Source organism: Acanthamoeba castellanii (genome assembly GCF_000313135.1).
Source record: "Acanthamoeba castellanii str. Neff unplaced genomic scaffold scf7180000084464, whole genome shotgun sequence".
Taxonomy (NCBI): domain Eukaryota; phylum Discosea; order Longamoebia; family Acanthamoebidae; genus Acanthamoeba; species Acanthamoeba castellanii.
Genome location: NW_004457293.1, coordinates 1 through 25533, shown reverse-complemented (window position 1 = coordinate 25533; position 25533 = coordinate 1). Strand labels below are relative to the sequence as shown.

The 25533-nt window shown below is 60.2% G+C and overlaps 7 protein-coding genes across 7 annotated transcripts; 4 read left to right on the top strand and 3 right to left on the bottom strand.

The window, feature by feature from the left end:
• Window positions 1-91: 91 nt before the first annotated feature.
• On the bottom strand, window positions 92-5650 carry ACA1_027020 (ABC2 type transporter, putative; the record flags this gene model as incomplete). Its single annotated transcript, XM_004334210.1, has 14 exons — window positions 92-325; window positions 421-709; window positions 790-928; window positions 1027-1972; window positions 2070-2267; window positions 2351-2550; window positions 2640-3168; window positions 3266-3385; window positions 3466-3591; window positions 3678-3984; window positions 4054-4378; window positions 4455-5093; window positions 5174-5474; window positions 5555-5650. The coding sequence occupies 14 exons, from the start codon at window positions 5648-5650 to the stop codon at window positions 92-94; spliced, it is 4449 nt and encodes a 1482-aa protein (XP_004334258.1).
• Window positions 5651-6194: 544 nt separating this feature from the next.
• Window positions 6195-7769, top strand: ACA1_027010 (uncharacterized protein; the record flags this gene model as incomplete). The annotated part of the gene is given in 2 exon segments (XM_004334209.1): window positions 6195-6689; window positions 6708-7769. 2 exon segments carry the CDS (start codon window positions 6195-6197, stop codon window positions 7767-7769), a joined length of 1557 nt encoding a protein of 518 aa, XP_004334257.1.
• A 240-nt stretch (window positions 7770-8009) lies between these two features.
• ACA1_027000 (SCP family extracellular, putative) lies at window positions 8010-11132 on the top strand (the record flags this gene model as incomplete). The annotated part of the gene is made up of 9 exons (XM_004334208.1): window positions 8010-8058; window positions 8244-8354; window positions 8450-9174; window positions 9295-9991; window positions 10081-10217; window positions 10379-10438; window positions 10550-10604; window positions 10693-10870; window positions 10952-11132. The coding sequence occupies 9 exons, from the start codon at window positions 8010-8012 to the stop codon at window positions 11130-11132; spliced, it is 2193 nt and encodes a 730-aa protein (XP_004334256.1).
• A 674-nt stretch (window positions 11133-11806) lies between these two features.
• On the top strand, window positions 11807-17454 carry ACA1_026990 (ABC2 type transporter superfamily protein; the record flags this gene model as incomplete). Its single annotated transcript, XM_004334207.1, is given in 15 exon segments — window positions 11807-11932; window positions 12007-12946; window positions 13022-13263; window positions 13332-13402; window positions 13472-13778; window positions 13866-13991; window positions 14002-14184; window positions 14264-14438; window positions 14520-14873; window positions 14982-15181; window positions 15272-15469; window positions 15574-16534; window positions 16624-16762; window positions 16842-17130; window positions 17221-17454. 15 exon segments carry the CDS (start codon window positions 11807-11809, stop codon window positions 17452-17454), a joined length of 4545 nt encoding a protein of 1514 aa, XP_004334255.1.
• A 159-nt stretch (window positions 17455-17613) lies between these two features.
• ACA1_026980 (uncharacterized protein) lies at window positions 17614-18264 on the bottom strand (the record flags this gene model as incomplete). The annotated part of the gene is made up of 3 exons (XM_004334206.1): window positions 17614-17709; window positions 17837-17932; window positions 18019-18264. 3 exons carry the CDS (start codon window positions 18262-18264, stop codon window positions 17614-17616), a joined length of 438 nt encoding a protein of 145 aa, XP_004334254.1.
• A 361-nt stretch (window positions 18265-18625) lies between these two features.
• ACA1_026970 (uncharacterized protein) lies at window positions 18626-19009 on the bottom strand (the record flags this gene model as incomplete). Its single annotated transcript, XM_004334205.1, has 1 exon — window positions 18626-19009. The coding sequence occupies one exon, from the start codon at window positions 19007-19009 to the stop codon at window positions 18626-18628; it is 384 nt and encodes a 127-aa protein (XP_004334253.1).
• Window positions 19010-19720: 711 nt separating this feature from the next.
• Window positions 19721-25509, top strand: ACA1_026960 (efflux ABC transporter, permease, putative; the record flags this gene model as incomplete). The annotated part of the gene is given in 28 exon segments (XM_004334204.1): window positions 19721-19787; window positions 19886-20055; window positions 20066-20104; window positions 20148-20290; window positions 20382-20460; window positions 20538-20590; window positions 20682-20738; window positions 20921-20972; window positions 21071-21211; window positions 21299-21434; window positions 21520-21587; window positions 21658-21817; window positions 21902-22002; window positions 22093-22227; window positions 22347-22676; window positions 22762-22862; window positions 22950-23040; window positions 23154-23264; window positions 23364-23575; window positions 23654-23743; window positions 23838-23955; window positions 24037-24103; window positions 24254-24297; window positions 24397-24544; window positions 24624-24820; window positions 24900-25004; window positions 25115-25225; window positions 25324-25509. Coding segments are annotated over 28 exon segments (3312 nt in total), but the record flags the coding sequence as incomplete, so codon positions are not given.
• Between the last annotated feature and the right edge of the window lie 24 nt (window positions 25510-25533).

The window sequence follows — 25533 nt, the reverse complement described above, 5'->3', positions numbered from 1 at the left end:
CTCAGCCCAACGAGGAAGAATATGATACGTTTTTTGTTGTTGGCGTTATTGACATCATACATTCCTGAGGGGAAGAAAGGGGTGGGTTGGTCTAACGCTTCTGGTGGACGACGAACTTGAGCAGCAGGGCGCACGCGACGATGAGCGCGATCCACCAGCCCAGCATGACCAGCGAGTCGCGCAGCAGGTTGTCGGCCGACATGCCCAGGCTCTCGAGGAAGGCCTCGCCCGTCGTGATCGGACAGAACTCCTTGAACGCGCCCGGCACCGATGCGATCGGCACCCGCACCAGCTCGCTCGCGGAACACTTGATCGTCATCCCCGTCTGCTCAGCAGAAAGCGAAAGCGAAAGCGAAAGTGTGAGACATCCAAGTATCAAGTGACACTGAATGGAGATAGACAGGGAGGCGAAAGACGTACGACTTCGTTGATGAGGAGTGCTTCGATGCCATACATGTCGAGATCGATGTAGTGGGCCCAGATCCACCAGCCGGGAATGTTGTCGCGCGTGATGAGGAAGCCCGCAAAGTTGGAGAACAGCGTGAACACCAGCGCCGACAGCGCGTTAGCCAGCGTGATGTTGGGCGACGCCAGGCAGATGGCGTAGACGATGGCGATCGAGAGGAGGTTGGCGAGGAGGTAGATGGCGAAGAAGATCCAGAAGCGACCGGCGTCGTACTGCAGCCCCGCGATGAAGTACACCGGGACCCTGTGGACATCAACAACAAAGGGTGAGAGACAGTCTTCTAGAGGGGGCCGGTTCAATGATGGAATGGCTGGCGAGCGTACACAAAGGCCACGGTGTTAAAGAGCACGAAGGGGATCTCGACCAGAACGAGGCCGGCCAGATAGACCAGCGACGTGTAGGTCCGCGATGCCCGCTCACGATACATGAACGGACGCTCTTGGATCACCTTGGCCTTCAGCTCTGCACATTCATAAGACGAGAGTGGTGAGTTAAGGCCATAGAAAAGAACGAAGCGACAGTGTAAAAAGAACGAGGAGGGAGGGAGGGGGGGGGCGTACGAATGCCGAGCAAATTGGAGACCAACATCGAGAAGTAGAGCAGACCGCCGCGCTGGAAGGCGCCTTGCTGCGTGTCGTTGAGCTGCAGGAAGTAGGTCCCGATGATGACGCCCAGCACCAGCGGCACGGCCACCTTCTGGAGGAACTCCTCGGGGCTGCGCCAGTAGGCCAGGAAGCTGCGCTTCATGGTCTGCGTGAACTGCTGGAGGTAGGTGCTCGCGTAGCGGTTCGTGAGCCGCTCCTTGATCTTGCGCCACCGGCTCTTCTCCTCGTCGTCCACCTTCTCCACTGCCGGGAAGATGCCGGCCGCCAGCTTCTGCTCGGTGTCGGCGTAGAACTGGGAGTGCTTGTAGGCCTCGACGTAGAAGTTCTCGTCCTTGTGGCCCATCTCCACGTCCTTCTCTGCGTGCTCTGCGGCGTCCGGGTCGGGCTTGGCGTCGTCGGTCTTGGGAATGCCGGCGCCGGTCACCTCGAGAATGAACTCGGCCGGATTCTGGTGCGGCTTCATGGTGTGGCCCATGGCCGAGAAGTAGTCCAGCAGCACCGAGTAGTCGCCCTCGCTCTTCCCGATCGGGCCGAAGTAGGTCGTGAAGCCGCCCTTCTTGAGCAGCAGCAGATGCGTGAACATGCCAAAGATCGTCGCCGAAGGCTGATGGATCGTGCACACCACCGACGTCCCGCGGCCGGCGATGTTGCGAACGGCAGTCATGACGCGCTCAGCGCCGAAGGAGTCGAGACCGGAGGTGGGCTCGTCGAGGAAGAGAATGGCCGGGTCGGCGGCCATCTCGACGCCGATGGTGACGCGCTTGCGCTGGTCGGCCGAGATGCCGTCGGCGGCGTTGACCCCGATCACCCGGTTGGCGATGCTCTCCAGGCCCAGGATCTTGAGCAGGCTGCGCGCGTACTTCTTCTTCTCCTCCACTGGAATCGCCGCTGGCAGCCGACACTGCGCGTTGGACCATATGTCAGTGAGGAGAGCGGCGGCGGGGCGGGGGCGATGGGGGGCAGAGGGTTTGTGGGTGGGGTCGGGGGGGGGAGTGTACGAGGGCAGAGAGCTCGATGGCCTCGTAAATGGTCTGCGTGGGCGCGTGGATGTCCTGCTGCTCGACGTATCCGATGATGCGCGACAGGTTGGCGTCGGTCTTGCGCCCGTTGACCAGCACCTCGCCCGTGATCTTGCCGCCCGTCTTGCGCCGCGCCAGCACGTCCATCAGCGTCGACTTGCCCGCGCCCGACGACCCCTGCATTTACAATGTATTACATCACCGGCAGCATGGTGAGCTCTTCTGACACAAGCGACAACAACAAGGGGGAAGGGGGGTACCATGAGAGCGAGCATCATGCCGGGCTTGACGAAGCCCGACACGTCGTGCAGCAGCTTCAGCTCCTTCTTCTTCACAATCCCGTCGCGCGCGAACACCGAGTAATTCAGGTGGTGCCACGACAGGTACGCTCCTCCTTCCACGAACTCTCCGCCCATCTTCTCCACCTCCATTCCCTCCTTGACCGGCGCCTCTTCGATGTCTGTTGTTTGCATTACGCTCGGCGTTTTAGCTCCAGCGAAGTAGGCGCTTGAGCTGTGATGAAATGGTGGATGGAGTGTGGTGGCGTACCAGCAAAGCTGTCCATCTTCTTCAGCTCGCCGGCCTTCTTGGACTCGTCGTCGCTGTGGGCGTGGCCATGGGCGTGCTTGTGGGTGTGGTTGAGGTGGTGGGCCTTGACGGCCTTGATGTTGAACTGCTTCATCTCGCGCTCCTGCTCCTCGCTCACCTCGACGCTCTTCATGCGCGGCTTCTTCGGCGGCGAGTGCCGCACGAACCGCATGCCCGCGTAGGTCGCCAGCGTGAAGATCACCCACCACCCGATCACGCACACGGCCATGATCCACTTGAGCCACTCGCGGTCGAAGATGCCGTAGCTGTTCACGATGTAGTCCGTCCCGCTCGTCACCGGGCACGCCTGGCTGCCCGCGAAGCCCTGCGGGTAGGGCAGGTTGAAGTTCGCCTCCGACGTGGGCGGCACGAGCTCGGAGTCCTCGCAGGAGTACTCGCGGCCCCAGAACTCGTTGGAGGCCAGGCCCTGGAAGGCGTACGACACCGGATTGGCCCAGTACATCCAGATCCACCAACCGTAGATGTGGATCTGTGTGTTGGACGCCATTCATTGGTGCGAGTAAAAAAGCAGTGAGTGATGTTCGCACGAGCGAGGTGAGAGAAAAGAGAGAGGAGAGAGGACGTACGCGCGGGACAAGATAGCCGCCGAACATGAGAAGCATGGCGATGAACGTGGGTGCGAAGCTCTGGGCGTAGAGCAGCGAGGGCGACCACACCGACACCATGCGCGTGAATGAACGCATCGTCTGCACAAAGGCACGATCGATGAGTAAAGCAGGCTTCGCAGTGGAGAGATGAGTGGCGGCTTGACAGAGAGTTCTCGTACCCAGTAGAACAGGAAGCACATGTAGACGAAGTAGCCGAAGCGGGCGCCATCGTCGCCCGCGTTGAGGTTGGCCAGCCAGTAAAGAATGCTCGAGAAGGCGCCCACTTCGACCATCATCGTCGGAATCTTCACTCATCCACCGCGCCAACCCGCCACCAACACGTCAGCGTCGACACGACAATGAGCAAAAGAAACAGAGAGAAAGCGAGTACCTCGGCGACGATGGTGGAGAAGAGATAGGGCGACGTGCGATAGTACTTCTGGTCGCGCTGCATGTAAAACACCGGCCGCTCGAAGATGGTGAGCGGCAGCGCCGTGAGCGAGCCGAAGGCCCAGTAGGCCAGCACGGCAAAGGTGAGGCCCACGCGCGAGTTGATGTCCGACTGGTGGTAGCCCAGCCGCAGGAACAGCGTGCCCAGGATGCACGCCAGCAGGCAGGTGTTGAAGATCCGCATGAGGTTGGTGGTCTTGTCGCGCCACTCGCGGGTCAGCGCGCGCTTGGTCAGCAGCCAGTATTGCCTGTAGTGGTGGTCGCCAATTGTGAGGAAAGGCAGACAGTCATGACGGGGAGGGAGAGAGGGGTCATACGTAGGTATGGAGGTGGGGTATTTGGCATCGCGGGCGTAGTCCACCAGCTCGATCTTGGCCGCGTGGTCGTCTGTGTGCTCACTGTGGTCGGGGTGAGGAGCGAGGTCCTTGTTGGTGTCGTTGATGGTGTCGATGACGTGTGCGTAGTGCTCCGACGCCTTGTACGCTGCCACAAAGTCCTTCGGCTCCAGCCAATCGAAATCTTCGTCAGCCATCGCCGCCGCATTGTCGCCGCCATCGTCGTCTTCATCGCCATGGGCCTGGGCCTCATCCACCGCTCGGTACTTGCTCGGGTTGGCGCTCAGCGTCGACTCAACCACCTCCTCTGCATCAGACGCTTGGGTGAGCACAGAGGCCTTCAAATGCTGAAGTGTTGGGAGAAGGGGGGGGAGGGTGGGTACGGAGGAACTCGGCGGGATTGAGCGTGGAGCGACACTTGTAGCCCAGCCGCTCGAAGTAGGGCAGTGCGTCGGTGCGCTTGCCCAGGAAGGCGATCTCGCCGCGCGTGAGGATCATCACCTTGTCGAACAGGTGGAAGGTCTCGTAGCTGGGCTGCAGCAGCGACACGAGGCCCGTGCCGCCCATGTTGACGATGGTGCGCAGCGCGCGCATGACGTCGAACGACGCCGACGAGTCCAGGCCCGTCGTGGGCTCGTCGAACAGCCACACGCCGGGCGACTTGGTCCACTCGATGCCCACCGTCACGCGCTTCTTCTCCCCACCCGACACGCCGCGCAGCAGCGCGTCGCCCACGATCGTGTCGGCCCGATGCGTGAGGCCCAGCAGCTGGAGGATGGCCTCCACGCGCTCGGCCTTGACCTTGGCCGCCACGCCCGCCGGCATCTGGCAGTCGGCGCTGAAGCGCAGCGTCTCCTTGACGGTGAGCGTGGCCAGGTGCACGTCCTCCTGCTGGATGAAGGCCACGTCGCGGTGGTAGTGCTTGCGCTTGGGCACCTTGCCGTTGAAGGTCAGGCTCCCGTGCACCTTGCCCGCCCGCAGTCGGTTGGCCAGCAGCTTCAGCAGCGAGCTCTTCCCGCACCCTGCGGCACACACCAGCGAACCACAGAAGCGTTGCTGGTCAGTTTGGAATTCCATTCAAAGTCAAGAGAGTTGCGCGTACCGGGCGCGCCGAGGATCAGGGTCATCTCGCCGGGGCGGGCGTAGAAGCTGAGGTCGTTGAGAATGGCCACCGGCTGCGGCCGCTTGGCCGGCACGAGTCGGTTGATCTGGTTGGCGAACAGGGCCCACACGTCGCGGTGGTGATTGGTGGGCGGCGGCGCGTGCACGCCGAGCGTGAGGTGGCTCACGGCGGCGAAGATGGGCTGGAAGTTGGGGTTGATGAGCTTGCGCGTCTGCTTGATGTAGTCGCTGAACAGCACCGTGCCCTTGTCCTTCAGCTGCAGCCTTGGCTCCTCGCTCATCTGCCCTCCCAAGGTGCCATGTCAGCTTTTGTTCGCCTGTGGCAACCGTTAGCCAAGAGTGGAGAAGCGGAGAGGCGTACCGCAGAGGAATCAGAGAGGTCAGCATGATCGAAGGTCGAGGAAACGCTTTCTTCGCCTTCTTCTTGATCGTTGAGAGCAATGTTGTGCAGGTCCATCGTGTCTGCTTCCATGGGGTGTGCACGCAAAGGTTGTTTGTTGTTGTTCTTGGAGAGTGAGTATGCAAGAAGGGGCCACCTCGCCTGCTTTATTGGGTTGTTAGCTCCAGTTTTCGGAACAAACTAATCGTCCCATTGGCGGGTGCGTTTGTTTTAACTTGTTGCGCAGCAATCACAACAAAGTGCGAAACGCCAATCACGGGCCATCGGAAGTCAGGGGTAGGTCGTACCCACCAGTCGGCACTTTGGCAAGAAGCGCGACGTGCTATTCTCACATCTTGTCATCACGCCGAAAGACACCGGACGGCCGCCCGCACCCGAGTCGCGGGACTCCCTTCGAGCCTGTGTTTCCGAGAAAGAAAGAGAAAATCACAAAAAAAACACTTTCCGCGCCTTTGGCCCCTTTCTGCAAATATTCTGGAAACGCAAATTGAGTTTAGAATTGCTCTTCACTTCACCCCCAGCGACGCTGCCTTCTGCTGGGCCGCTTCTCTCGTGCCAGTGGCCTGGAGCAATGAGTACAGAAACCGCTGTGGGCGACGAGATGGGCGGCAACGATTTCGATTTTGCAGGGGAAGGGGGAATGCACACAACCTGCTCGGAGGACGAAGAAGAGCTGAAGTTTCTTACGCCAGCGTTCGCCAATTGGGCGGATCAGGTGGAGTACGAGGAGGCCCAGCTGCTTGCCGAGACCGGCGAGCGGCTCACGCTGACCTGGGAAGAGATAGCGTCCGAGCTCGAGAGCTGCGATCAGCATCTTCAGCTCAATTCGACTGCCTACTACTCGCTCCCCCGCTTCGAATCGATAAGGAATGGAAGAGGAGCGTCTTACTCGCGAAGCCCCACACCAAAGGTGCTGGCAAGCGCCTACCGAGGAGACGAGGATGATGAATTGGGCGAGTACGTGGCCATGATCAAGGCGGCCAAGGCCAGGCGCGACCGACCCCAGCGCGGGCTGCCACCGCCCCGCACCGCCAAGCGAGGAGAAGCCGCCAAGTCCTCCTCCTTCGCCATCGACGAAGCCTTCCACGCCGCTGCGGTACGCTCTGCCACGCAGGCCGTTCGCAGGGCTGCACAGAAGGGCGGCGGCGCGACGCAGCCCCCACGGGGCACGAAGCGCAAGAGCCGCAGCAGAAGCCTCGACACCGAGAACGATCGGGCAGCGGACGACAAGAAGACGAAGAAGGCGGCCGCGAAGAACTCGCAGCATCAACTGCAGAAGCAGATGAAGGAGGTGAAGAAGAGGGAGAAGGCGGCGAGCGAGGCCGGGCGGAAGCTGTTCGTGGGCGGCATCGTCTTCGCCGACCTGGAGGACGACACCGAGGCGCGCGAGGTGCGGTGCCCGGAGGAGGCGGCCCTGCTGGCCGAGGTCAGGCGCGAGGTCTTTGTCGACGTGGTCCTGGGCGCCTTCGGCGAGATCGACAGCATCAAGGCGGAGTGGGACGAACGCTACTGCCACGTCGTCTACGGCTCGCGCGATGCGGCCGAGCGCGCCTTCGCCGGGCTGAGCGACCACCAGGAGCGCCGGCGGCTGTGCCAGGTCGAAGCGGCTGCGCTCCTGCGCGAGGAGGGCCTGCCCGAGGCCGCCGCGCCGCTGCCCAACTTCTACGTGCGCTGGCCCAAGGACGACCCCATTCGATGCCCCGCGACGCCCGGCCACCGACGAGATCGGGAATCGGTCGCAACGACATGCAGTCGACGTCGGAGCGCAGAGAAGATGAGCGGCGGAGGAGAAAGAGCACAAGAGCAACAGCACAGCACGGAAGACGAGGGGGAGCGACTGCCAGAAGAAGAAAAGAACGAAAGCGAAGAGGAGTCGTCCCGAGCAGCTACGGACAACGGAGCAAGAGAAGGGAGAGAGCGGCGTGTAGATACGAAGGAGCAAGAAAGAGAGGCGGAAGAAGAGGAGCGACACAACAGCAAGGCATCGACGGCGACCGTCAACGCGTGGACGTTGATGCGCGACCGGTTGGCGCTTCAGCTTTGCGTCGGAGTCGCCAGCCTGGCCAAGGTCAGGAACCGGACCCACCATCATCATCATCACGGACCCTCGGCCCTGGTGCTGTGTCTGTTCACCCTGTACAGGGTGTCTATTTTACCGTGTGTCGTGCTGCGCTAGCACACGCGCGTGTCGCGACGGCCACCACTTGTATTAAAATTATTGAAATTAATTGCATAACTCCGAGACTACAAAGAATGAAAAGCGACGAGAAAAAAAGGAGTGTTACGGTCGCTCCTGGCAAAGGGCGAAGAAACAATTGGTTGGAGGCGTTGGAGGAGGCTAAAGAGAGAGGAGAAGGACGCCAAAGAGAAGACCAAGGAGGCGCGTGGAGATTGAAACACAAAAACATCAGTAAAGATGAGTCAATTGGACGACTTGGACGACCTCATTGCCAGCCTCGACACTGGTACCTCCCCCCTCCCTCTCAAGATGTTCGATTCGCGCATGGGGCGTTTGATTTGATTTCATTATTTTTGGGAAAGCATCTTGCACTCAAGCTGAAGCTGGCATAGCAGCTGTGGAACTGCTGTGCACTAGGCAATTTGGTAAGGGAGACTCCTCATCTTTGTCTCTTCTCTTTGCCGCTTGCAGCCCAGAACCCAGTTCCTCCAGCGGGTTCGGGTGGTCGTCGGGACTCGTTCGACGTCCTGCTCGAGAGCCTCTCCGGTTCTTCTTCGCCCGCCCTGAGCAAACGCGCCTCCCGTACGCTTTCGCCTTCTCTTCGCTCTCTCCTTCCCCACTGCCTTCGTTTTCATTTTATTTTAACTCCTATGCGTCTTGCAACAAACGATCACCAGGTCCAGTGTCGAGGCGTCTGTCGCGAAAGCCGTCTGGTGCTAACGTCCTGCCCGCGGCCGGCGGCGCGCCGATGCCTGCGGGCGCCACAGCATCGTTCGAGGCCCTACTCGACAGTCTCAACGAGCCGCCCTCGTCCCCCGCGCCAGCGCCGCCCGGCAGTGGCAGCGGCAGCCCCTCCTCGCGCCTATCCCGCGCGCCCATGTCGCCCCACTCCGAGCCGCCGGCACCACACGCTGCCAAGGCGGACGACGACCTGCTCGACCACTTGCTCGAGTCGCTCGACATCGGGTCCGCTCCGCCTGCTGCTGCGCCCGCGCGCGCGTCGACCGCGTACCAGCAGCCCGCAGGCAATCCTCGGGCGTCGCTCTCGCAGCCCGGGCGTGCCACGTCAGCACAGCCCACCAACCCGCGCGCGTCGGTGCGTCAGGAGGCCGCCACCGCCTTCGCGGGCGTCGAAGATTCGCTGGACAGCCTGCTGGCCGCCCTCGACGGCTCGTCGTCGGGCAACTCATCGCCCGCGGTGGCTCCACGCACCACTGCCTCGCCCTCGAACTACAGTGCTCCGCAGGCGTCGGCGGGTGGGGAGGAGGCCGACTTCGACAGCCTGCTGGCGCAGCTCTCCGGCGAGCAGCCCGCGCCCGCGCGAAACGTTCCCGCCGCGTCGTCGAGGCGACAGCCGCAGCCCGACATGGCCACGCTCCGTCCCTCGTTCGCCGAGACGTACGTGCCCACATTTCTCGATGGCGGTGAGTGTGTCAAGTCTTATTGATCTGTGTCACACACACACACACACACACACACACACACACACAACGAAATCAGTGTGCGTCAGTCTTTGCCGCAGCCGATGCACGCCACTTTCGAGGAGCTCAGTGCCGCCGCCGAGTGGGAGGCTGAACCTGTCAGGCAGTCGCTGCCGCAGCCCTCCCGGGCGTCGGTGGTCTACGCCGACGAGAGGCGGGACTCGGGCAGCCACCTCCAGCCGCAGTACGCCACGGTCGAGTCGATCGACCCGGCCCAGCCCCACGGCTACGGCCCGCGCCCGGTCTCCCAGCAGATGCAGCAGCCGCAGCCGAGGGCCAGTGTCGGATACGGCTCCGGCGGCGTGCCGAGCCCGACGCCCTCGCCGTACGGGTCAGCCGGCTCCGGTGGTTCGTCCCCCGGGCAGGGCTACGCGTCGCCCCAGCAGGCGCGCTACTCCCAGCAGCCGCAGCAGCAGCAACAGCCCTACCAGCAGCCGGCCTACCAGCCTCCGCAGCAGCAACAGGCGGCCTACCAGCAGCCCGCCTACCAGCAGCCCCAGCAGCGCCAGAGCTACCAGCAGCCGCAGCAGGGCTACCCCTATCAGCAGCAACAACCCCAGCAGCACCAGCCGTACCAGCAGCCGCAGCAGGGCTACCCCTATCAGCAGCAGCAACAGCAGCACTATCAGCCGCCGCAGCAGGCCTACCAGCAGGCCATGGCGCCATCGGCCTACTCCACGGCCGGACCCAGGGCCTCCACGCCGATCGCGCGCCCGCCCGCCGAGTTCGACGGAGCCGGTACGCCAGACGGCGGGCTCCCACACCTTGGTCGGGTTTTAACTCCGAGCTGACGCTGGTGGCCTTTGGGGTCGGTTGCGTGTGTGCAGCCTTTGAGGAGGAGTTCAAGCGCGAGATCAATCTGCTACGCAGGGACCCCCAGGCCTACGCCCGCCTGATCGAGACCGAGCGCAGGCCCTACTACCAGGACAAGATCTACGCCGCGCCCGGTATTTCCCAGGCGCCTGTGTGTGTGTTGTGTGTGTTGTTTGTGTTGTGTGTGTTGTGTGTTGTGTGTTGTGTGTTGTGTGTGTGTGTGTGTGTGTGTGTGTGTGTGTGTGTGTGTGTGTGTGTGTGTGTGTGTGTGTGAAATGGCCAACGTGCTTCTTCGGTCTGGCAGGTGTGCAGAGGCTTCTGACGAGGGAAGGCCTTCCGGCGTGCGATGAAGCCATCCACTTCCTCATGTCGGTACGTTCTCCCACCCTCTTCCCTGTGCCCCGATCTGTCAATCGTTGGAACGAACAATGCAAACGCTCACCCGTCGTTCGCGTCATGTGTTTTGTTTGTACATGATTCCAGTGCCAGCCTGTGCACGAAGTGGAGTTTGACTCCGGCCTGTGTCTCGCGGCCAAGCGTACTCCCCCTTCCCCCCTCTGCTCGCACGGCCGTGCTATGTGAGTGCGTAGGTGGTTAGGCCTAACTGATTGGCGTCGTATCTACAGAGGCGGTGACGGAAGGCGCGCCCACCGGCAGCACCAACATCTCGTCGCTCAACCACATCCAGGCCTACGGAGTGCTCACCGGTGAGATCTCTGAGCTCTCCAAGTTTGGCGCCCTGACCGGCAGAGAGATGCTCATGACCTGGCTCATCAGCGACGGCGACGCCTCTCGCCTTCACCGGTATTCCGTCTCTCCTGCGTGTGCGGTCGTGTGTGCGGTGTGCGTGTGTGCGGTGTGCGTGTGTGCGGTCTGGTAGATCAGATCACTGATTGTGGTGTATAGGAGCGTGGTGACCGACCCGAAGTGGAGCAAGATGGGTATCGCGGCGGCCAAGCACAACTCGGTGTACAAGACCATCGGCCTCGCCACCTTCTGCACGGGCTTCGAGAACAACACCGCGGTAATGGACAAGATGGGCTCCTTCAACTACCTCTGGTCCTAGACGCCATCACACACACCCAGCCCCCCGCGGACAAGGCCCTCCTCCATCTTCGCACCCCCCCCCACTTCACTTTCACCAATCTCTTCGTAATCTCTCTCTCTCTCTCTCGCATGTATGAGTAGGTGTGAGGAACAACACCCCAATCCTCAGCCACCACCAAAATAAACAACAACTTTACAGCAGGTGATGGTGAGTGGCCAGTGTGCTGTATACAGTCAGACCACGGGTAGCGTGCCGCCCCCGAGGTACCGAGTCTCCTTAGTCCCTGGGCTTCTCGGCAGCTTGGGCGCGTCCTAACGACTGTCGTCAACGCGTGCAGGCCTCTCTGCTCCAGCGGCAGATGAGCCCATGATTCCGATTGGCGGAAGGAACGGACAATTTTCAAGCTTTGGCCAAACGCAGCCTTTCCACTTTCCTGTCCCGAACTGGCGCCATGAGCTCATCTCCTCTCCTGGCTCCGCTTAGGAGGAGTGGGAGTTGAGCTTCCCTATAAGTACCAGCAAGGGTACCGCCCTTCTGACCCTCAATCGTCTCTTTTCGCTCTCTTTCGTGCACGAGCACACTTGTGACGCACATCACCCCTCACTCAGCGGCCTCTCTTCTACTTCCGCCCCTTTTACCGATCCTTTACGTACATACATTCAACTCTACCCCCTCTACTATCTCTCGTTATCATGGAAGCGGACGGTGCGGAGACTCCTCGATTGAGCGACGCCGAGAGCGAGCTCGAAGATGTTGTCGATGAAGAAGATGAAGTGTTGTCCGGGCATGAAGAAAACGGTCTTGAGTCCGCCGACTCCGTACGTGGCCTCCTTGACCTAGCCAACAACTTCCTTGTTCGCTCGCTCAAAACGCCAATTTTTTGCCTCCGCAGGCCGTACCGGAGCCAAGGCTGCAGCTGAAGGACAAGGGCACGGTGCTGTTCAGCGACTACATCAAGCAGACGCGCAAGCTCATCAACCCCAACTTCCAGCCCATCTTCGCCGCCGTGAGCCACCTCACGCTCAGCGTGCACGCGCCGCCGCCCACCAACCACCACCGCGACGTGTGGGCCCTGTTCGCCAACCAGATCAACCGACTGGTGCCGGCCAAGCGGCCGCAGCCGGTGGCCATTCTCAACGACCTCAGCTTCTACGCCCGCCCCGGCGAGATGACCCTGGTGCTCGGCGCGCCCGGGTGCGGGAAGAGCTCGCTGCTGAAGCTGCTGGCCAACCGACTGCGGGCGGGCAAGGTGCACGGGAGCCTGACCTTCAACGGCAAGGTGCCCAAGCGCAAGCACTACCACCGCGACGTGGCCTTCATCCAGCAGGAGGACGTGCACCTGGCCACGCTCACCGTCAAGGAGACGCTGCGCTTCAGCGCCGACTGCCAGATGCCGGCGGGCGTGGCGGCCAAGGTCAAGGCCGAGCGCGTGGAGGCCATCCTCCAGCTGCTGGGCCTCACGCATCGGGCCGACACGATCGTGGGCGACGCGCTGCTGCGCGGCGTGTCGGGTGGGGAGAAGAAGCGCGTGACGGTGGGCATCGAGTGGACCAAGTCGCCCGGCGTGTGGCTGTTCGACGAGCCCACGACGGGCCTGGACTCGTCGGCGTCGTTCGACGTCATGCGCGCGCTGCGCACCATCGTCAACATGGGCGGCACGGGCCTCGTGTCGCTGCTGCAGCCCAGCTACGAGACCTTCCACCTGTTCGACAAGGTGATGATCCTCACGCGCGGCGAGATCGCCTTCCTGGGCAAGCGCACCGACGCACTGCCCTACTTCGAGCGGCTGGGCTACAAGTGTCGCTCCACGCTCAATCCCGCCGAGTTCCTCCGTACCCACCCTCTCCCCCCTTTTTCCCCTTGCTTGAATGGGGACGCCTCACCACCTTGGGACCACCGTGATGCAGAGGAGGTGGTCGAGTCGACCAGCAGTCCCAACCCGAGCAAGTACCGAGCGGTGGACGAGGCACAAGCCCACGGGGGCGGCGACGAGGACAACGCGGCGGCGGTGGCTGACGAAGATTTCGATTGGCTGGAGCCGACGGACTTTGTGGCGGCGTACAAGGCGTCGGAGCACTACGCACACGTCATCGACACCATCAACGACACCAACAAGAACCTCAACGCCGAACACGGTGACGACCACAAGGTTCGGCTCGGCTTGCCTCTTGGGTTGAGTCACTATTGTACTCACATCGGAGGTAAAACTGTACTCAGGGCGATCATCCGGCCAAGATCGAGCTGGTGGACTACGCCCGCGATGCCAAATACCCCACCTCCATTGCCACGTACGCCTCACATCTTCAGCTCTCATGGTTGAGATTCCTTGCTGCATCTTACTGTGACGCTCACCGCAGGCAATACTGGCTGCTGACCAAGCGCGCATTCACCCGCGAGTGGCGCGACAAGACCACCAACCTGTCGCGCGTGCTGGCGGCCTGCGCGTTGGCGTGCATCCTGGGCACGCTGTTCCTGCGGCTGGGCTACCACCAGTCGGACATCAACTCGCGCGTGGGCCTCACCTTTGCCGTGCTGGCCTACTGGGCCTTCGGCTCGCTCACGGCGCTGCCGCTCACCATCTTCGAGCGGCCGGTGTTTTACATGCAGCGCGACCAGAAGTACTATCGCACGTCGCCCTATCTCTTCTCCACCATCGTCGCCGAGGTACTCGCTTGCCCGTTCGCTTTCTCTCTCTTTCTTTTGCTCTCTCGTTATTATGGTTGCCGAATGCTGACGTGTTGGTGGGTGAAGATTCCGACGATGATGGTCGAAGTGGGCGCCTTCTCGAGCATCATCTACTGGCTGACGAACCTCAATGAAGGCGACAACGGCGAGCGCTTCGGCTACTTCGTTTACATCAGCTTCCTGTTCTACTGGGTACGCGTAGTCATTGGACCTCGACGAGGTTGGGCTTTTCGTCCAGGCTTACACCAGCGCTCGCTATGTGCAGACGATGCGTTCATTCACGCGCATGGTGTCGGTGTGGTCGCCCTCGCTGCTCTACGCCCAAAGCTTCGCACCCACGTTTGTCGCCATGCTCCTCATGTTTGGCGGCTATCTTGTCCCGCGCGTGCGTCCCCCCCCTTAGGTCTTGCAGCTCCATAACTGAAGTCTTACATGAGTATCAATGAATGGCGACCAACACACAGATCCACATCTACGGTTGGTGGATCTGGATGTACTGGGCCAATCCGGTGTCGTACGCCTTCCAGGGCCTGGCCTCCAACGAGTTCTGGGGCCGCGAGTACTCCTGCGAGGACTCCGAGCTCGTGCCGCCCACGTCGGAGGCGAACTTCAACCTGCCCTACCCGCAGGGCTTCGACGGTGAGCCTCCCAGCCGTCGCTTTCGTTCTTTCGTTCTTTCTTTCTGTTGATGCCCGTCTGCTGACATCGGGCGCATAACAGGCAACCAGGCGTGCCCGGTGACGAGCGGGACGGACTACATCGTGAACAGCTACGGCATCTTCGACCGCGAGTGGCTCAAGTGGATCATGGCCGTGTGCGTGATCGGGTGGTGGGTGATCTTCACGCTGGCGACCTACGCGGGCATGCGGTTCGTGCGGCACTCGCCGCCGAAGAAGCCGCGCATGAAGAGTGTCGAGGTGAGCGAGGAGCAGGAGCGCGAGATGAAGCAGTTCAACATCAAGGCCGTCAAGGCCCACCACCTCAACCACACCCACAAGCACGCCCATGGCCACGCCCACAGCGACGACGAGTCCAAGAAGGCCGGCGAGCTGAAGAAGATGGACAGCTTTGCTGGTACGCCACGCACTCACTCCACCACGCCACCACTTCATCATTGCGCTCAAGTGCCTTCATCTTCGGAGCTAAAACGTTGAGGGTTGTGTGGGTATCATGACGCAACAGACATCGAAGAGGCGCCAGTCAAGGGCGGAATGGAGACGGAGAAGATGGGCGGAGAGTTCGTGGAAGGAGGAGCGTACCTGTCGTGGCACCACCTGAATTACTCGGTGTTCGCGCGCGACGGGATTGTGAAGAAGAAGGAGCTGCAGCTGCTGCACGACGTGTCGGGCTTCGTCAAGCCCGGCATGATGCTCGCTCTCATGGTACCCCGCCCCCCTTGCTCCCTCCTTCTCCCTTCTTGTCGATTGTGTTAGAAGAGCTCACCATGATGCTGATGTAATATGTAAATGCAGGGGTCGTCGGGCGCGGGCAAGTCGACGCTGATGGACGTGCTGGCGCGGCGCAAGACGGGCGGCAAGATCACGGGCGAGGTGCTGGTCAACGGGCGCAAGACCGACGCCAACCTGTCGCGCATCATCGGATACGTCGAGCAGCAGGACATCCACGCGCCCACGCAGACCATTTACGAGGCCATCGAGCTCTCTGCCCTCGTACACTCCCCCCCCCGACCCCCGACCCCCACCTACAAACCCTCTGTCCCCATCGCCCCCCGCCCCCCGCGGCTCTCCTCGCTGACATTTGGTCCAACGCGCAGTGTCGATTGCCAGCGGCGATTCCAGTGGAGGAGAAGAAGAAGTACGCGCGCAGCCTGCTCAAGATCCTGGGCCTGGAGAGCATCGCCAACCGGGTGATCGGGGTCAACGCCGCCGACGGCATCTCGGCCGACCAGCGCAAGCGCGTCACCATCGGCGTCGAGATGGCCGCCGACCCGGCCATCCTCTTCCTCGACGAGCCCACCTCCGGTCTCGACTCCTTCGGCGCCGAGCGCGTCATGACCGCCGTGAAGATCATCGCGAGCCGCGGGACGTCGGTGGTGTGCACGATCCACCAGCCTTCGGCGACGATCTTTGGCATGTTCACGCACCTGCTGCTGCTCAAGAAGGGCGGCTTCACGACCTACTTCGGCCCGATCGGGAAGAGCGAGGGCGACTACTCGGTGCTGCTGGACTACTTCTCGGCCATGGGCCATGCCATGAAGCCGCACCAGAATCCGGCCGAGTTCATCCTCGAGGTGACCGGCGCCGGCATTCCCAAGACCGACGACGCCAAGCCCCACCCTGCCGCGGGGGCGGCCGATCCCGCAGATCAGGCGCAGAAGGACGTGGAGACGGGCCACAAGGACGAGAACTTCTATGCCGAGGCCTACAAGCACTCTGACTTTTGCGCCGAGACCGAGAAACAGCTCCAAGCCGGCATCTTCCCGGCAGTGGAGAAGGTGGACGACGAGGAGAAGAGCCGGTGGCGCAAGATCAAGGAGCGGCTCACGAACCGCTACGCGAGCACCTACCTCCAGCAGTTCACGCAGACCATGAAGCGCAGCTTCCTGGCCTACTGGCGCAGCCCCGAGGAGTTCCTCCAGAAGGTGACCGTGCCGCTGGTGCTGGGCGTCATCATCGGGACCTACTTCCTGCAGCTCAACGACACGCAGCAAGGCGCCTTCCAGCGCGGCGGTCTGCTCTACTTCTCGCTGCTGGTCTCCAATTTGCTCGGCATTCGTACGCCCCCCCTCCTCCTTTTTCTGTTCGCGTCGTTTCTTCTTCATTCTTCGTTCTTTTTTTGACTCACCGACGGGGTGCCTGTGCAGAGCTGAAGGCCAAGGTGATCCTGGAGCGTCCGTTCATGTATCGTGAGCGGGCATCGCGGACCTACACCTCGCTGGTCTATCTGGCCTGTCTTGTGCTGGTCGAGATCCCCTTCGTGCTCTTCAACACTGTGGCCTTTGTGTACGCTCTCCACTCCACTCGCTGGCACTGTTGGTGGAGACTTGGCCTCACATCTTCATCTTTTTGAACGCGGGCGCAGCATTCCGGTGTACTTCATCGCGGGGCTGCAGTACGACGCCGGTCGCTTCTGGATCTTCTTCGCCATCTACCTCCTCGCCAACCTCCTCTCGATCTCGATCGTGCACACCATCTGCCTGGCGTCGCCCAACATCACGCTGGCCAACGCGCTGTCGGCGCTGGTGTTCACGCTGTTCTCCAACTTTGCGGGCTTCCTCATCACGCGCGACAACATTCCCGGCTGGTGGATCTGGGCCCACTACATGGACCTCGACATGTATTCCATCGAGGCCCTTCTCATCAACGACGTCGTACGTCTACTCCTCTCTATGAGCGTCGGCTACTTCGTGTTGCTTTGATCGCCATGATGATGACTCACCTGTTTGTTCGTCGTATTGCAGAAGGGGATGACGCTCAAGTGCTCGGTGCACGAACTGGTGCGGGTGCCGATCGCATCGGTGCCGGGCGCGTTCAAGGAGTTCTGTCCGATCACGACGGGCGAGGCCTTCCTCGAGAGCCTGGGCATGTCGGCCGACAACCTGCTGCGCGACTCGCTGGTCATGCTGGGCTGGTGGATCGCGCTCATCGTCGCGTGCGCCCTGCTGCTCAAGTTCGTCGTCCACCAGAAGCGTTAGAGATAGTCCTACACCCCCCCTGCATGTACGATGTAAATAACAGCCGCCAACGGCAAAGTTTGTGAAGTTTGTTTGTATTTGGCGATCAATTCAAACCAGACGAAGGCCTCCCCACAGAACCGATACGATTACGTGTGAGTCCTTCGCGTAAGGCCCTGCTCACTGGTTGCTGCTTGACTTGTTGGCGGTCATGCCCGTGAAGCCCGGGTCGAGCACGCTGGGCTCAAGCGGCGTCTCCTTGCCGACCATCTTGGTCTGTGTCGTGTAAGTGTGTGTGTGTGTGTGTGTGTTTGAGTGGGTGGGTGGATGCGTGGTGTGTGTGTGCGTGCGGGCATTGCGCCGAAGTCAGGCGGGCAAGCACACAAGAACAAGTAGGGCAAACCTTGTGATGCAACACGCTTTCACCGAGGTGTTTCACATCGCCGCCCAGCTTGGTATCGGGGAGGTCCGCAGCCCCACTGGCGGTGGTGGACATGACCTGCATTGTTGTGTGCGAAAGTAGCCTCAGCAGACTGCGCAGCAGGTGACTTGACCGAGGGTGAGGCCTCGATAGGATCATCGTACGTTGAACCGAGGCTCGGCGGTGGTGGTGTGCAGGCGGGTCTCAACTCCCTCCCTCACGTCGCCCCGCACGACTTCATCTCGCTCGCCCGAGAGCTTGCGGCTCATGCGCTCGGTGTCCTCAATGAGGGAGTTGTCGCCCTCGAAGCTGGTGTGGAGGCAGACGTTCTCCTTCTTTCCGCGCTGGATGCCCGGCTCCTGGCCCTCCAAGATAGGGTCGCCCTTCTGTTGCTTCTGCTCCTGAGACATTTCTAAAAAAAAAGGGGGCCACAACCATCAATCAGCACAAATGGAAGAACAACTTTCACACGGTTAGGGGAAAGGAGGGAGTGCCTGGTTCGGGGTTGATGTTGTTGCTTTTGTTTGAAAGTGTAGTTTGTGATGTGGCAAGCTTGGTAAGAGCCCACTTTATTGTTGCGCTCTCGCGGTCGTGCTGTCGCCAGATCGCACGCCACCGAACATCGAGCCGAACGTGAGCAGTAAGCCAGAGGAATTCCCAACCGCGCCCTGTGCAAAAACCAGCTGGAAAAAGCAAATGAAAACAAAAGGAGAGGGGTGTTACGTCAGCAAATCTCTTGGCGCGAAAAGTGGGTAGGCACTGGGTACGAACTCAGATCTCGAGATGAGGTGGTGATAGGGGGTGGGTCATGATGTGGACATGGCTCACGTTGGGCACGCTCCTCAGCACGGGAGGGTTGGTGAAGTAGACGCAGTCGATGGCCCGCGAGTCGACATGATCCCGAATTATCGATTCAATCTTCGGCTCTGGGAACGGCCGCAGGGACCATAGCAGGTAATGATCGATTTCATCGCCGAGCGCGTAGGGGAAATCGTTCAGCACCCACACGTATCGATCGTTCTCAACATCGGCAGGGGGAGGGATGACGAATTTTTTCCCTTGGTGCAGGTTGGCCTGAATGTCAAAGGGATACTTGAACTTGTGGTGCAGCACGTAGTCTCCCACACTCGCGAACTCTTCTCTCATCTCCTTCATTCTTCTGTGGTACAGTGCCTGTTCTTCTGGCAGCCTGCCGAATCTGTCGAATGCCCGCTCACGCACGATGTCCACGACCTGCGACCAGGACAAGCGGCGGCACAGCGTGCCATTTGCTTGCCCCGATGCGCGAAGCGTGGCGTACCCACGCCTCATCATGATGAGTGCAGAATCTCCAAAGCACTCCAACCAGGACCAGCAACGGCCAATCCAGCGTTGAACAGCCCCGAGAGGAATCAGAGGAAGGTAAGAAGTCCTCGGTAGCTTAGTTGGTAGAGCGCACGGCTGTTAACCGTGAGGTCGCAGGTTCGAACCCTGCCCGGGGAGCTTTCCTTTTGGCCATTTTCCTTCCTCGCCTGTCGGACTTTTATGCCCGAAATGATCCGCCGATAGGTGAATTTGCTGGTCTTCCTTTCGTCAGCGCGTGCCGCACTTTACGCTGCCGCCTCTCATCTTCGCTCGTGCATCCTTGTCTGCGATCGGCAGGCCCTCGCCTTTCCCTTTGATCCGCCGAGAGAGATGGAAAGGCAGCAGATTCCTGGCGTACGCACCCTTTATTCGCGCACCTGCACTTCAAGGCGCCCACGCAAATAGGGCGCAGAGTGCTCACCTCTGATCTTCTCCTGTCAGGATCCTCTTACGGGGGGCGAATCAGAAGAGGAAGAAGAGGTGGTGGACATGGCTACAAAGTCAGGCGAACCAGCCACTGCCATGTCGCGGCTATCTAGCACCGAAAGCGACCCTGACGACCCCAGCGTGGCTCTCTTGTCTGCCCACGGTACCCCGCCTGCTGGTCATTTATTGATGCAGAAAAATATTATCAATAAATCAGTAAATGATCAATTGCACCTAATCTTTGTGGTTGTGCACGGACAGAGAAAGATGGAAACAGGGGCACGCTGCCACGAGAGAGAAAGAAAAAGGAGGAAGGACCCCAGCGAGTGACGTTCTCGATCCGGGACACGCACAAGGAAGAGGAGGAAAACGACGTTCCGCTCCACAAGCTGCTGTGGGAGGACGCAAAGCGATTCTCCTTCACAGACTTGGTGCGTGCAGCGTATTTCTGCAGCTCTTGGCGTCAATCGAAGCGATGTGGTGCGATCGGCGTGGCTGACGCGCATGGCACATTATGCAACAGTGGCACAACATAATGCAGGGCCTGCTCTTCTGGGCGATGGACTTCTGGGTGTCGCTGCGCTACGTGAGCGTCGATTCGTTCAAGAACAAGAAGAACTTCTGCATCGCCGTGGTGACCATCATCATTGCTGTTGCCGCCATTGTGTACGCACGCCGCGCCGCACGACCCTTGCCTTGATTTGTTCCTCATAAGCGTCTTTCGACTCACATCTCTTTTCTTGTTCTTGCTTGCTAGCGCGCTTACCGCGATCGTGGCCAAGTCGCCGCTGGTATTCGTGAAGCTGGCCGAGAACACCGTGGGCGAATACGACCTGGTACGGTTCTTCTCCCTTGCTCCAGAGCGTAACGAACAATACCGGCCCGGCTAGTTCGCTGACGACCTGGTGTACAGTTGATCACTCCCGACGGCACGCCTATCGGTGTCGAGCCACGCTCCTATGACAAGTAAGGCAACACCGCTTAACACGCTCATGCACACAAGAGCACCCTCATCATCTCCTATTATCGTTTTCTCACCATCACCGCTCGCACGCAGGAACGCTCAGCCCGCGGCGAACACGACTGACGGGTCACCTCTCGGCATGCTGGGAGGGTTCGTTCGTACCTCAAAGTGCATCGTTTGTCGATGTGCTCATGTTTCCTCTTCTCTCTGTGTGTTTGCAGTTTTCTGTTGAATGCAACGCATATCCAACACAACCTAGCGCACACACCCGGCGTGTCTGGTGCGGCGCCACGATGGACGATGTTGGGCCGCATTGGGAATCGGTTCGACAGTACACGTAACTCCACCGCCATCATTCTGGTCATCGACTCCGACAAAGAGAAGGTATACGCGCTAGCACAACCCAACCCTCATCATTTTTCTTCTCATGGCTCGCGAAGCTGAACAACTTCGTGTGCCGGCGGACACTGTCAAAAAACCAGGAAATCGGGCTGGGCAGAAGCTGGCCCTTCCCCGCGCTCGGCGAGCGACAGGCCATCGTCAGTGGCCCGCTACTCAGAAACATCGGTGCCGCCAAAAGCGACTACGTCACGCTCACCATTGACATCGCAGACTTGGCCACGGTACGTACAAAGCCTACTAGGAAGACCACTTGCTCATTCGATGCCCTCTTCCTCCACTCTTTGACCCTTTGAACTCTCCACATACAGGACCTTGGCGGTTTCTCGACCGACCAGCTGGACGCTTCGTTCAAAAAGCTTGTGGCCATGGGCATCCACCGGCTTGCCGAAAACGTGACCGTCGATTTTGACGCTCACGACATTCCCGGCTTCGCCCGCCAGCTAGGTGCGTCCCTCAGCATGTCTCTTCAACGCCAGCTTGTAGTGGCACTTGCACTCACACTAATCCCCCGCACGCACGCACATACCAGAGAAACAGCTGAACTTCACCATTCCGCCGCTGATCGTGCAAATGCTCGTTCAAGCCATCATCAACCAGGTACCCTTGGGTTCTAACGCGTTCCTGCGCCGTGAAGGTTTTGTCTCCAGCTCACGCTTTTGTCACACAGACGCCCGATCACACTGGCATCGTTCGCGTCAATCTTGATGACATCCTCAGCGACGCCGTCATCGACGAGCTGCTCGACCAGCTGGCGAGGATCAGCTCCGGCCAGTACACCGGAAACGTCACCTACACCGACCTCTTCAAGTTCTCGTCAGACTTGGAAGGTGCGCACTTTGACAGCCTCATTGGACCCTTTTCTCTGTCGAGGCTCACCTCCGTCGCCCCCCCCCCAAACCTCATCGACGCAGTTGCCGGGGAGGTGGAGGACTCGTTGGGCAAGTGGCCCTCGGCCCTGGGCACCGTGGTCGTCATGGAGGCCAAATACATCCCCTTCCTCCTCTTCAAGGTAGTGCCACGCGCCTCCGCTTCCCAACCGCGTTGCTTAACGTTGGCATGAAACGAAAAGATCTGACTTGCACTGTATTACGCTGATGATAAGGAGTGGCTGCCGTGGCCCATCCGCGACAACGCGAGGCTGATCCGGTCGCTGATGAGCAACATCCCGGGCTACACCCTCCCGCCCGGCTCGGAGAACTTCAACGTCGATAAGCTCCTCATCAACTTCCCCATGGGGGTGCGTGCACACCCATCGCTTGCTTCCCCTCTCGCCCGCCCGCGACCCAGTAGCTCACAACTCCTACGCGGCGGTGTCCCGGTCCACCACAGTTCTTTGCTCCGATGGTGGTCGTGCAGAAGGAGGACCGCCTCGAGACCTACACGAAGGAGAAGGAGAGCCGCGACCTGGACATGATCGACTGGACCAACCAGGTGTCGCTGGGGCTGGGGCTGGACTTCAAGGGCAGCTTCACCCTCCCGGTCTACATGTTCATGCGCGGCACCGACATCCCCCAGTCCTTCCTGAGCCAGATCCTGATCGGGCTCGTCGTCATCCTGCTGCTGCACTCCATGCTGGTCATCTACTCGCTGCTGCTGTCCAACACGGAGGAGAAGACCTACGAATACGGCATGCTCCGCGCGCTGGGCCTCCGGCACAAGTCGCTCATCCAGCTCCTCACCATCCAGGTCCGTTACCACCTAGAACAGACTGAACTGTGTATCGTGTGTGCGCGTGTAGCTGACGCTTGCGCTGTGCGCCCGTTACTCGCAGGCTGTGTTCTTCTCCGGTCCGGGAATTGCCATCGGCTTGTTGCTGGCGTTCTTCATCAACGTCATCGTGGCCTACTTCATCGCCGACTACACCTCAACGGCGTACGCTCTCACGCACGCACGCACGCACGCACACCCTCTCCCTGCAGCGAACTGACTGTTAGTTATGTCGTTTATCCTCTGGTAAAGGGTGAACGTGCTGATCGGGTGGACGCCGGTGCTGGTCGGGGTGTCGCTGGGCTTGTTCATGCCGATCATCGCCAACATCATCCCGATTCGAGTACGCTAGGCCTGCCTGCCTTTCTTTCTTGCGCTCGAGGCGCAGTAGTGTCGTGTCACTAACACCGATCACTTACTCGTCTCGGTCGCGGCTGCTCGTTCCATCCTTCACAGAGGGCTCTTTCGCGCACGCTGAGGGACGCGCTGGACGTCTACCACCAGAAGTTCAGCGAAACAGTGGTCAAGATCGTGCGCCTGGAGGAGATGGGCGTCTCTGTTGAGCAGGTACCCACCCGCCCACCCGCCTCCCTTATATTCCCTATTGGCAATCATTATTGGTTTACTCATCTGACCATTGTTGTTGGTGCGTGGTGCCGCGACCAGACTGTGTGGTCGGTGATGATGATCGTGTTCGGGTTCATGCTGCTCTACGTGGTGCCGTTCGCCTTCCGCTACCAGTACTGGGGCATCTTCCTCGGTCTCATCAACGCCACGCTGCTGGGCATGGTGATGGGTCTCGCCACCGTCGCCTCCATCCTCCAAGGCAAGATCGAGAAACTCATGCTCCACGCCCTCATGTGGCGCGGCGCCAGTCGGTACCACTGCCCCTCTCTTGTACCACATTTCATGTTTTTATTCATTGATTTATGATATAACGGTGGGTACCGGGACAGGCTCAAAGTGGTGGTGCGCAAGGCGCTCTCGGCGCACAAGGACAGAAACAGAAAGACGGCACTCATGTTCACTACTGCTGTGGCCTTTGTGTACGTAGCAGTAGTAGTAGAAGAAGGAACAGCCGCCTATGAAGTGTCGCTGACTACTGCGTTGTTAACTTTGGGTTGTAAATGTGCGCAACAGAATCTTTGCGGCTGCCATTTTCCAAATCCAGACGGTGTCGGTCGGCGACAACATCCGCCTGCTCAGCGGCAGCGACATCTTCATCCAGGCCTTCGACTGGAAGCAACCCCTCGACGAGGTACTCCTCCCCTCACCCTCACCACTCTTTTCCACAGTCACACTACGCACGTAGTTGCGCTCACAATCGTGCTCTGCGCAGGAATCCATGCGCGACTTCCTCGACACCCACAAGAAGGACGCCAACAGCGGCATCGTCGGCTACACATGTACTCAGCTGCTCCCCCCTTCCCTCTCTTGCCCTCTCTCTGAGCGTCTCTCCATCTTGGCGCTCACTCACTCTTCGTCCGTGTCATGGCTTGGGTTGCGGAAACGCGCAGTCTTTGCGTTCAAAATCACAGAGTTACCGGGGATAACAGGGACACGCATATCGAACATGGCCGGCACTCCCGACGGTTCGGTGGTACGCAGCAGCAGCGCCCGCCAGTGATGATCCCATCTTTCTCCACCCCACCGATCGGTGCGCTTCAACCCCCTTTGGCTCACCTCCCCTATTGCGCAGGCCGTACACGGGGTGGAGGAGAACATGCTGGAGTCGACCTACGACCAGTACCTGATGCTGTCGGCCTACGACACGCACTTCTCGTATGCGAAGACACCGCACGACAAGCTCGACGTCGTGCGCTCGCTCTTCACCGATGCGGGCAAGGGTACTCACTCCCAGCGCTCTTCTTCTTCTTCGGCGTCGGAGAACATTGTAACCTTTTTTCCCTTCTTTTTCATTTACAGCTGTGACGTCGTGGGACAAGGACCTCAAGATTCCGCCCGTGGTCGGTGCCGGCAAGCTGGTCAACATTACCCAGTATGCCCAGCGGCATCCGTCCTACTTCCCCGATGTGCCAGCATCGGCCTTCCCCTACTACATCGAGAGGAACCTGACCACCACGTACACGCAGTACATCGATACCATCGTGGAAACGGCGCATGTACAACATGCACCGCACGCACCGCACGCGCGCTCGTATGCGTCAGAGGCTAAATATGTCTTTTGTTCCGCGTGAGCAGGAAGGACTCCAAATCCACATCGACCAGCCGATGCAGTTTAACATTCAATTCCGCATCACGCCCGATGCCGTCAACACGCGCCTCAAGTACCTCGCCAAGCCCAGGGTAGGCACCTTTGCACCTTTTCTACCGGCCAAGCTTGCCCCCCCCTCAAGCGGCAGTAGTAGCGCTGGTAGTCCACTCACTCCCGCCCTCTCGCACTCGCTGGCCTTCAGGCTTTCGCGTCCAAGTTCCCGGCTCTCTACTTCACCTGGCTGAAGGTGTTGGCCAAGGCCAAGTTGCCCATCATCATCTCCATCGACTCCTACAACATGCTCGTCAACCAGGTCACCCGGCCCTTCTCTTCTTTGGTTCTATGGCCTCGCGTGCGCGCGCGTGTGTCGACTATGAAGTTGACTCCTACTCCTCCCGCGGAGGACCGCAGGTCTACAAAGCGCGCATGGACGCGATGAAGGCCAACCCGGCGCTGAAGCTGCCGAGCGACTGGGTGACGCCGCCCCCGGAGAGGCCGCACAAGGCCAAGCTCCTGGTGAAGCTGAAGAGCGGGGCCACCCGCGACCAACGGGAGTTCGTCATCAATGGCCTCAAGAACTTCATCAAGCATAACCGCGTGCTCGTCTCCGATACCGCGGAG